Source organism: Dermacentor albipictus, chromosome 1, assembly GCF_038994185.2.
Source record: "Dermacentor albipictus isolate Rhodes 1998 colony chromosome 1, USDA_Dalb.pri_finalv2, whole genome shotgun sequence".
NCBI classification, from domain to species: domain Eukaryota; kingdom Metazoa; phylum Arthropoda; class Arachnida; order Ixodida; family Ixodidae; genus Dermacentor; species Dermacentor albipictus.
This window is the reverse complement of record NC_091821.1, coordinates 331,764,971-331,776,717: the sequence shown is the minus strand read 5'-3', so window position 1 is coordinate 331,776,717 and position 11,747 is coordinate 331,764,971. Positions and strand designations below refer to the sequence as shown.

Genomic DNA, 11,747 nt, shown 5'->3' with positions numbered 1-11,747 from the left:
CTTTGCACAACAAAACATTTTAATGAAAGGCAGTACTGCTTGCTGTTTGTGTACCCAACGAAGAATGGAATGCAGTCACCAGTACTTCTGTATGAAAGCATGAAAGAGATACACAAGGCAACTTGGAGAGAATATTGTGAGGAGAGCCCTACATTAAAATCAGGGAAACTTACGCCATATATATAATGCATTATGAGAACGTGTTGTAACAGTGTTGCCACATCAGTAGAGGCAGTAACACAAGAGAACAAGCACATACAGCTTTGAACACAAAAATGTGTTTTCGAATGGTGGCAGCTAGAAGAAGAAGAAAATATACAGTGAAACCTCGTTAAACCGTAGCTGGCCGGAGCTTGGAAAAAGTACGTACTAAATGGTAGTACTGCTTAACCGAAATAGCACGAGATCGTCCACTTACCTGCCAAAATGGAACTCAGAGAGAGTGCAATGAAAGGGGAAGAAAACATGCAGTATTTATTCACTTCGTGTGACAAAAGTGTTATTTTCGTTTGATGCCACGGTGGCCTAGCAGCGACGACAGCGGCCTTAAACTTACTGAAGCTCCCAGCCAGCTTTCAGCCAGCCCCCTCTTCTCAGCAAGCACTCGCATGGCAGCTTCTTCGCTGGCGTTACGTATTCTCCGTGCATGTGCACGGTAGTGCTGCAAAAGTTGTGGGGTGCCTTTTTCATTGAGAGGTGCTGTTCTCGTCGCGACGATTGTGTTCGTAAGGCTGACATACCTTGCAGCTTCTACCACTGTCGGGCCTGAATCAACCGTGCTGTCGCTTTCCGTGTCATCCTCAAGACTGTCGCTAGTCGACATTTCGGCAGCAACAGAAGCAACGATGGAGAAAAGTTGAACCTCGTAGTCAACATCTCTTTGCGGTCGCAGCAGCACTGCCGAGCAACTTCTTCGCATTCAAAATGCCACACACCGTAGCCAACAGCAGTTCCCTCTCGCGTGCCAGCACCGAATTCTTAGTGTCGCGTTCGATAGCACGAACATGGCACGAACAATGTCTAATTTTTCTTCTATGCTGAGCACCCGGCTATCTGAGCTTCGGCATTACGCGAGTCCTTGGTTGCACGACGCCACAACGCTCTCTGGCACGGCGCCGAAATGATGTTGATGTTGATGTGGCTTCAAGCGCAAATGCACAGGGCTCTTGGAGGCTGTTGTTTCGATCTCTGAGGCTTGTTGCTCTGCTGGGCCGCTCGATGGAGACGACGCACCACCGTGTTTGGGCGACGAAAAGTGGAAACACTACGTGTTAACCGATACGTACGCAATAAGCTGGTACGGTTTATGTGGATACAAAACACATTATGTTCAATGGCCGCTGAGTCGAGGATTTGACTTTGCTACTTTTAAAATTAAACTACTGTTTAAGCAGGTACAGTTTAACGAGGTTTTACTGTATATACTACCAAGTTGATGCAGAGCATAAGTATTCTTCCTGAGAGCTTGCATTTTGGCATAAAGTGTCGGGCTTCGAGAAGTGCAACAGCAACAAAGGTATGTTCTTCACATATGCAAGACTACGAACCAGAGACCCTACTCACTTCCCTCGTGTATGAACAACGCACGTGCCTAAGTGTGTGCATCATCTGTGCTGCAGACATGTGTGCTCCCGAGACTCAAGGGACACTAAAGGCAAATATTAAGTAAATGTGGACAGTTAAAATACCATTCCAGAAACCTCAGAGCTCTTGTCTCGTGCCAAGAAAAGACTTAGTTTAAGAGGGAATCATGTCTGAAGGGTCCGCATACCTTTAGCACAATTCAAATCACCCGTCCCCGAGCGGGGCGCAATGACATTGAAGCCGTCAGTGAGTAAAACGGCTTCCAACAGACAGAACTACATTTTTTTTTTCGCAAAACGCAAATGCGCTGCAATGGAGAAACCGAGCCAAGACAAAGCGTTGGATTCAGCTATACATTTGCTGCTGCAGCTGCTCTTGCTCCAGTAGCGTGGTCCATTTGAATATTCCACAACATCATAGGGACATGAAATTTTCTGCTACTTGCAGTTTGTGAGTTTCGCAAGCCAGCACACAATAACAAAAATACAAAGTTCAACTATCAAAACGCAAAAGCACAGGTGGTACAGAGCCGAGCGAAAACTAGACCTTATGACTGCGTGCATCCTTGTCAAGGGTAATGCAAGTGAGTTCTTTTTTCTAAACATCGAATAGAACTGAACAAGTAGCATTTTCTTCCGTCTTATAATGCAATGCAATTATTTTTTTATCATGAGTGGTTGAGTACTAGTGAAATATTTATAATGAGGATTGTCTACGTCATCGCGCTAGAACTTGAATGTTCTGGGGGGAGTCTCTAATAGTGTCCTGCATTTACCTTAATTTCTCGACTAGTAAAGCCCTGTTTTCAGTAATATTGACGCCTTAGATGTTCTCAAGCATTGATCTATCACTTTGGTTGATCTAATATTTGCCTTCAGTGTCTTTCAATTTTACAGGCCTGCTACCAGCTAGCTCTTTGGGCTAGTTAGTGTACTACTACACTGGCCCAATCTGCTACAACCAGATATTCATAGTTCAAACATGGACGGTCAATCAAACAAGCCAGATATGTGTTCATGAACTAATTGAAACCTAATTAATACTAAACCAACCTGAAACATATGAGAGAGACATTTTATTTACAGAAAAAGGCAGACAGGTTGGCCTGGGCTGCAGTGCTCTAGCCTGCTACTCTGCACTGGGGAAGAGGGAAGGGGAGTGAAAGTATGGGGATGAATGATGAAGCTGAGTATAAGAGGAGTAGTGGTAACATACAAATGGTTCTTTGTATAAACCTGGAGATGCTGCCACTGTTTTTGATGGGCCTTGAGATGAATATTAATTCATTTCACCATTTTTGTAACGTACAGGTGTACCTCACCTCACTGCTCTCAGTGCTGGAGTCAGAGTCTGCTAGAACGGCTTTCACTCTGGATGCGGCTGCCTTCTGCGAGGAAGAGGAACTAGCATTGCTAGCCTTTCCCCCTCGGCCACCCCTTGATGATGACCCCTTGGGAGGCGTTGAAGGTGGGGCTTTGATCTCTTCCGCATCATCCGCCAAAGCGAACAGGTCACTGTACCTGAAATTGATGTGGTTCAATGCAAAAAAATTAGATGTTATGTGCAAACACTCGCTTTTCTGCAAAGCAGTGCCAAGGTTTTGTAATGCTTCATAACTGCATTTTGGGCCAAAGCGCTCCGTTTGGTGTGTTTCTCTTCTATGTGTCGGGACAAAATATTGCACAATCCAACCTCTAATACGCTATACCAACATGCCCAGTCTTCAACCTTTGCATTTCTTCCACCCTTTCATAGACATATATACTTAAGTGTGTAATGAAGATACTATACTGAAAAACAAGAGACAGTTATGATTGGCTCAGCTATTTTATTTGTTCCACCAGTTACTTTGTGGGGATGCGCGACTCTCGCGCGTCCCCAGATGTTTTTCTCGCATAGCGCGTCTCCTGTAGTGCGGCTTCGCCGCGTGGCCTGCGTGATGCCCGCGGCGGTTGATGTGGTTGGGGCGCAGTGCGAGAGATGGCGCGAGTGTTGCGCTGCTAACGCCGCCGACAGGAGAGGTTACTTGGGTGCCGAAAGGAAGGCGCTTGCGCTCTTGGGGGTTCGGGAAGCAAGCGGGACGGACGTGCCGTGCCGCGCGTGCGCCGACCCATGCTTCTGCGAGACCGTGTCGCGTGACAGTACGCGCGAATGACCAGGCGTTGGGATCCAGCATGGGGCGAACATATTCGCTCGCTATGCGGTCGCGGTGAGTCGGACTTCTAGATTTGTGGTGCGCCCATTGGCATGTTTTGTGGATAGCAACTCGGCTAGCAGGCATTGATCTATGAAAGGTGCAATAAATGCCCTTGTGGTTGTTTGCACTACTGTGTTGTCGTTCCTTTGTCCCAAGAGTACGGGAGGAGAACCCCACAACTTTACCTACTGTTTCTGATTTTAGATGATACAGTCAAACCTCAATATATTGCCCTACGCGAACTGCGCGTGGTGTAACCAAACGCGCGCTCCGAACAACAATCCCGGTTTGCGCCCTGGGTTCATTGATTGATTTGCAGAAGCTTTTGACGCATTTTTTATGCAATTTTATATATAGAATTCTGGCTATATCGAACTATGTCGCGATCCTCACGCTATTCGATATATCAAGGTTCGGCTGTAATAAGGTGAGCCGAGAATGCAAAAACATTATATTTTGCTGAGGCTGCCATGTCTGTCAACATGCTCTGCAACTATAGAAACGTGAATCAAATAAACTCAGAATTTTTTTTAAAATATATTCTTCTGCCAAGTAGACTCACTTCGTTTTTTGTGCTTCAGTGGATGTGGCCTGGACTTGAGAAAGAGCCGCTTGAATGGCCCCCTGACCAAAGACTGGGGAAAAGAAAGAGGGATGAGATGGCATCAAGTGCAGTGCTCTATCTGATATAAAGGAAAATGAGGTAGACGTCACTGTGCTTTCTACATCCCCCAATACTGTTATCTATTGCTACAACAAAGTCAACAGTGCAGTATGAAACTGTCACACGGGTGGCTTTTCATTAAAGGTGCAGGTTGTGCACAACCCATGTGACCTTCTCCAGCACTTATGCCCCCCTTCCCACTTGTGTTATCGAGGCCTTTCCTGCTAGCTACCATCTCACCGGTGCTGTGTAAAAGGCCCGATACCCAGCTTTGATTACGAGTGCTTGTTCTTCATGTTCTCCTATGCGATGGTCCTTTTTGTGTTGCCTTCTGTTACAAGTTTGATTACAACATTAGGATAGAAAATCTAGCAAGCTGGTACTTATTTATGTTGTGGTTCGTATAGTGCTCACACAAAAATGGGGACAACAAAATTGCGCATTTCCTTTTCTGCTGTCCCTGCTTTTACATGTGCATTGCACAGACGACGAGTTTTGATCTTAACCCTACACCATATTGAGTCAGGAAGGAGTTCATAATGACTATCATGACAAAAATCAGACATGTTATTAAGGATTACAAAGTAGAAATTCAAACAAAATAGGAGAACAATCGCAGGAACTCAAGGCAGCATCATGGCTTCAATGTTGGCAGTTCAGGTGTTGGGTGAAAAATATATGACACTATACACAATGATCACACATACAATACACATACACATTATATATAATATTATATATTATTATACATTCATATATATGCTAAAGCTAACCATGAAGTCTTAGTAGGACTTGTACTTCTCAAGAACACTAGAAAAGCTTTAATTGCATGCTATGCACAGGGGGTGCTCTTTCATAGGTCTAAATTTCCTGCAACTCCAAGCTTTGGTTGTGGTGCAAGTTCAGCACCGCCATTTAGGCCTTACAGTTTAAGCTCAGTCACCACGAGTCTTACGGACCTGCATCTGGGGACACACCTAGCTCAACGCAGAGTTGCAGGACTGGTTATGATTGACCTACTACACACCACTAGCTGTATGACATCTGACTCATTAGCAAAGTCGTCTGCTCACATGATGTTTGTTTGCAGTGCTGCCTCAGTTGGTCTAGGTGCGCTAGTGTCTGCTCCGGTGCTGGTCCTTGGTTCTTGCCAGCCAAAGGTTGCCTGCAAGGGACCAAACGGAACAATTACGTAAAAATGTAGAATTTCAGCCCAGCTATATAGTTAGACAGGTACAGAATGGGTACGGCAATAGAGAAACAACAAATTATGTTACCAGACAGGAACATGCATTGGATGTAAGTGGAAAAGCAAACCGTGGAGAGAACTGAAGGTTAAAGCTTTTTTAAAGCAAAGCTTTAACCTTCAGTTGAACCTCAGCACTACAGCATAAAAGAATATGACAAAACAAATCTAATATATGCCTTACTGATATAAGTGTGTAACCAATATATGCTTACAATGAATATCAGATATAATGAAGGCACAATTGTGTCATGAGACTTCGTTACAAGGCTCAAATGAATTGCACAAAGTAAGACTTGTATATTAATGGACAGTGTAAATTGCAGCAAACATGTTGCTTCCTAGCTAGAAATGCATTGATACATTTTTAAGGAACCACAGAAAAAGAACTTCACTGTGTGAGGAAGGCTGCAAATCGCCACAGCAATGAATTCTGAGGTTTTACTTGCAAAAACCACAATTTGACTAGGAGGCCCGATGTAGTGGGGGACTCCAGATTAATTTTGACCTCTAGGGGATCTTTAACATGCCCCCCAATGCAGTGCACACAGGAGTTTTTGAATTTCGCTCCCATCGAAATGCGGTCACCGTGGTTAGGATTTCATCCCACAACCTCGTGCCTAGCAGTGCAACACTATAGCCGCTAAGCAACCGCAGCGCTTATCGCTACAGCTATGCCTAAAGCTGCCAATGATGTTATTAGATGCCTCAGCATTCATACCGTCACTGGGGACGGAGTGGGCGCGTGTGTATAATTAATGACTACATATGATGTTCCGTGACAGCAGCCCCTCTCCACTTTTGTTATGCTTCACCTAACTATTTTGCATATGCTTCACCACATGATACAGCTTTACTGCGACGAAGCTGACTGAAGAGAACCGGTGATTAGGCAACGCATATAATCCCCCTAACACACGGGCACTCTAAAGTCCTTTAGGTAAGGGGACATCTACCGGAAAGGCGTTCAAGCGGAGTGACACACGATAAAGGAGTATCTCCCTTAAGGCAAAGCTTCTATGTGGGAAAGGAGATCGCGCATCTACTTTTCGAGCAAAAAAGGAGTTACTCTCGCAAACAGCGTGCACAACTTGTCAATAGAAGGGAACCTGCCACACAGCTACGGTGCCCCACAAGTATTTTTTTACCTTGCGAAAATATCTTAATTTTTAGCGGTAATGCGATTTGTTGAACAGTGAAGATATACCCAAATGTTCACATCACGTCGACAGTGCCGCCACGTTGAATTCCGGCAGTGTCATTTCCTGCATCGTGTTTGATGTGTTAGCATCATGAAACCGCTGTTCGTTGCGTACGTAGGCCCACCTTCCGCAGTTGGCGGCTCGAGTGTACACTGCGAAAGCAGTCAACATGAAGCATACTCATGATGAGTGGACGTTTGATGTTTTCTACTTTCGCCTTGCCTGCATTTATCTAATCTAAAAGAGATCCAAAAGCGACCCTCAACTCTTGCTTCATTGCTAGCGTTTCGCTGAGCCATGATGCAAATGCGCAGTTCTGTCACGCGAATACAATTGTGCGTATAACCCATTGAATAACACGCGTTGCGCCTGCATGCACGAAGGAAGAAACAACAAAGACATGAAAAAAGACGACAGAAACATGGCAAGTACCAGAATAAGCAGCATGCACAGCTATTCTAGTACACTGTAGCATAAAAAAACATCGACTGTACATAGCTGCTGGACCAATTTAGATTGCTGCTAAGAGCACGAATAAAATGAACTAATGCACATATTATAAGCCATCAACAACGAAAAAAAAAAAATGTTTTTGGGTTCTACAGAACCTAAGTGCAATCTAAATTACTAGGTATATCGATGCTCGTCCTGTGACAGGAGACGACGGGCGCACGCGTGTATAATTATGGAATACGTGCTCTGTCCCGTGACAACTGCCCCTCCCCACGCTTGTTAAGCTTCACCGCAATACTTCAAGTACGCTTCACCGCGTAACATCACTGTGCGGAGGTGAAGAAGCTGCCTTTCGGGAACCGGAATTATGCGACGCGCCATGCTTCCTAAGCTTCGAAGCCAATCGCGAGGATTACAGAGGCGGAGTCGGTGCCATTACTGACAGTGGCGAATTCTTTCAATGAAAAACATGGCATCGAAAGGCAAGAGCCTTAATAGCGAACGTCGAAGCAGCTAAGCCTAGCGTTGCCGCGGTGGTGGCTACGGCTGCCAGCGGATCTGCATGCGAGAGCGCTGGTTCGAGGTGGCGAGATAATCAAAATGGCGGTGGTGGTGGCTTCAATTAATGCCGTTTCGGACTTGCGGTCGCGACAAAAAGTCCGGAATATCGGACAGCGAAGGATTCTTGCGTTTAAATCACAGACGTTCTTATACATCGACTTTATGGAGCACGTGGTGATGCCGCGAAGCCGTTCACATTATCGGGCATTTCCCAAAAATCGGGTGCCCGGAAAATCGGTCGTTGACTATACACTGGCAACTCCTCCTGCCAATGACACGGCGTCAAAGTCAATTCGTTACGATTCCTCTATTTTACTTGAGCCAGCAGTAGGGCGACTTTTGTTCCCTTTCAATAAAATGATGGCTAATTTTCCCCGACTGAAGCACAAATTCCCTGAGCTTTCCCTGAGTTTTCCCCGAGTTTTTCAGACTATTCAAGATCCCCGAGAATCCTCAGTTATCCTGGTTGGTAGACACCCTGGAACTTGTACTTGAAGTGAAAAACCCTTAAATCATAAATTTTGTTAATTCAAGATTTTAATGTTGCAGCAGTAAAAACAACTTCACAAATCCCCAAAGCGTTCCTGGTGGATAGAACTTGTCAGTAGGCACTTATAAACAAACTCGAGAAGGTCGGGCCACAATAGCGTGGTTTATATGTGCCAGTGCATGTGGCACAGAACGTGCTGAGAGCAGTGCATCGGTGTGGCTCACAACATCCGGAATTTGCGTGCGTTGCGTTGCGCAGTCTGATAAATCATGGACTCCATGGCTGACTATGCTTAGCGCCCACATCCATCAATAAATAGCGGCCACGAATTAAAAAGAAAAAATTCGCCCTGTGCAATAAAGTGACACTTATGCTAGAGAGGCTGAGTAGGTGTCTTCGCACTGAATAGTCCCCGGGAATATGTAAAATGCAAATATTTTTCAAATACTTTTCGAATATTTCAAAACGTGAATAGTGTTAATTAAACATAAAATTGGAGCAACTTAATGTGCGGTAAGTTTTTACCCCCGCAGGCATAGTACAGACATAAAATATGAGACCTTGCGTAGTGCAGCAGGCTAGTTCGCATAGGAGCCATACTTTACAGGCTATACAGCAATCATTTGCGATTTCTGAAAAGTCCTGTGCATGCAAAATACTCATTATTTGCTCCTAATGCTCCATTTCTGTTCTCATAAACAATGCTTCATAACATACTATGTAATGACAGAAACTTGCTATTAAGGATACTAAGATGTGAACACTGCTTTATATTAACTGTGATAGTGGCTGTTCATTACTGTATTTACTCGCATAATGAATGCACTTTTTCTTCCCAAAAATATGCGCAAAGTTGGGCGATGCATTCATTATGCGAGGTAAAATTTTGAGCGAATTTTTTTTCTGCAGCCACCTTTAAAAAAAGTCAGTTTCACCTGAAATTAGAACCATCAATTGCAATGGCAAATGTGTAGACAGCTACACTAAGTAAGGACAGTAGTTTTATCGGCTGTATAAACGTGCAAACATTTGCTTCAACACAAACTGAGCGGCGAGAATGCAGCACGCACAAAGGTATGAGCCGCCACCAACTCAGCCCCTGATGCAGATCGCTTTGAAGATAGGGCATGCCGCGGCCGTGCAATGCACAGTTGCTGTCGGAGTAACCCCCCCTCTCTCAACCCCAGCGCCATGCGTGCGACAGAAGACAGTGCGTTTCTTTCCTGCTTTCCTCTCTTGTACTCAGGAGATTAAGCCGCAATCATCGGAGCCGTGACCGTTGCAGTTGTGCAATATGCAGTTACTGCCAGAGTACAACCCCCCCCCCCTCTCCCCCCTCCTTCCAAGGGGCCTTTTGCGCGATGAAAGACGGCGCCGAGATAGAGCCGTGATCGTTGGCTTCCCTTGCATGCCTCCACTCACACCTACACCGTGCGGCGCGTGGCAACGACGGCGATGGCAAAATTGCGCCTGGAGCGTCCATATAATTTCCATCACATAAAAGTAGAAGACACGGTATGATTCGGCATCCGACACGGTGTCCGACACAATCGCACCCGCCGGATGCCATATCAGACTCCGAATCGTATCATGTGTCTCCTCCTTCAAGGCAGCATGTTCAGCGTGCAATCATTATGCGAGAAAAAGAAAAAAACACACTTCTTGTTTGGAAAAGTGGGGGCTGTGTTCATTATGCGATTGCGTTCATTTATGAGCAAATACGGTATTTGAAAACTATTTGTATTCAATTCGGCCTCATAAATGACTATTCGCCCACCTCTAAGGCTGAGCATTGATTATGATAGTAAAGAGACAATTACATGAAGTAAGGTTCGTAATTTTATTGGTGTCACGCGCAGTCAGGCAAACATAAATCTCACTTGATGACCTCGAACTTGTTGTCTTGTCACAACACAAGCGAATGTTTTACACTGTGTCTCTGTCTTGGAAACTTGAGATTACGAGACTGCTAACACTAAATGCACGGGAACACAATGTGTATCAAAGCACCAACTGCCTCGACCTTTGCATTTGCTGCAGATTACCATCAAGATATGGCGTGTGGACCATGTGTGAGGAGGAGATTGATGTGCGATGGAGGAAAGAGCAGACATTCCCCCCACCCCCCACCCCCAGAAGGTGCTTGATCCCGTAACCAAACATTTGCACCTTCCCCATCCCCTTTGTGCTGAAGGAATAATCAGCTCTAGCATTTCTCTGAGCACTACGAGCTGCCGCAGGCTCCGCAGCCTCCTCAAGTTATTTATCAACGTGACAATTGGCAGAGCAATGTTTCCTGCCTACAGCATCCCAGCACATGCGGTTTGATGGTGTTTTCACCGCACAAGCTTCTCACGTGGAATGCGCTTCGAATGACTATTACCTCAACCGACATTTTTATAGTTCCTTGCTAGATTTACTAGCCATAAAGCCTCCAAGTAGATGCTTTGAATGGCAGAAAGCCTTGTTAAATCGAAATATGTCATGAAATTACTTCATTAAATCATGGAAAAAATAAAATAAAATGAGAAAAGAAAATGGGGTTTTCAATGAATAAGACTGAAAAATGAAAATAGTTTGTTACCTCACGAATTTTGTTAAATTGAGATTCGTTACATAGAGGTATGGCTGTACAAATAAGAGTCAATGGGTTTTAGTTCGGGACCGTAAAAACGCAGCGTAGCAGCTGATAAAACACAACAGCTAGGAACTTATCAAAGGGGTTTCACAGCATAAGTATACAGCAATTGAAGTCACAGCGCTGGATTGGCATGTACAAGAAAGACAACAGAATGTGCACTATCAACTGAGTTTTATTTCAGAAAAGCATGGTGCTTATACCGGCCAAATGAGTGGAAATCATCACAAGGGCAGCCCAAAATTTTCCAGACAGGCAGTTTCTTTTCTGCTTAGAGTAATCGACAGAGCGCTGATGCATTTAGCACCTTCTTTTGCAATCAAGCTTGCTTCTACAATTTCCCACGTATCTTTATCTGTATTTCTAAACACGACTAAGCAATTCTTAAGCAGTGGTTTACAACCACAATCATCACAATGCACAGAGACATGTCCATCTCGATAACAGTTCAGTTTTTGCTTGTGTTCCCATAGCCCGTCGTTTAGGCATCTGCCTGTCTGCCCTATGTACACTTTGCTGCATCAGAAAGGGAAGCAATATACAACACCTTGTGCGCCGTGCACAAACAGCGGCCAATGGTTCTTCGCGCATCCTTGCCGCGTCTTTCTCAACGGATCGGTGGCCTTACATATGCTGGATAGTTTTTGTGGAGCTGAAAATATGACGTTTACTTCCACATTACCGGTCACCTTCTTTAAAACATGTGATATCC

The 11,747-nt window shown here is 44.8% G+C and overlaps 1 protein-coding gene across 3 annotated transcripts in view; it reads right to left on the bottom strand.

The window, feature by feature from the left end:
* Window positions 1–11,747, bottom strand: part of IntS3 (integrator complex subunit 3) — a 77,370-nt gene that overhangs the window by 846 nt on the left and 64,777 nt on the right. For all 3 annotated transcript variants that reach the window (XM_065441883.1, XM_065441879.1, XM_065441874.2), the window contains exons 26-28: window positions 5,519–5,610; window positions 4,344–4,416; window positions 2,906–3,104 (exon numbers count right to left, since the gene is read on the bottom strand). In XM_065441883.1, coding sequence (XP_065297955.1) covers window positions 2,906–3,104; window positions 4,344–4,416; window positions 5,519–5,610 — 364 coding nt within the window. The remainder of the gene's footprint in view (window positions 1–2,905; window positions 3,105–4,343; window positions 4,417–5,518; window positions 5,611–11,747) is intronic.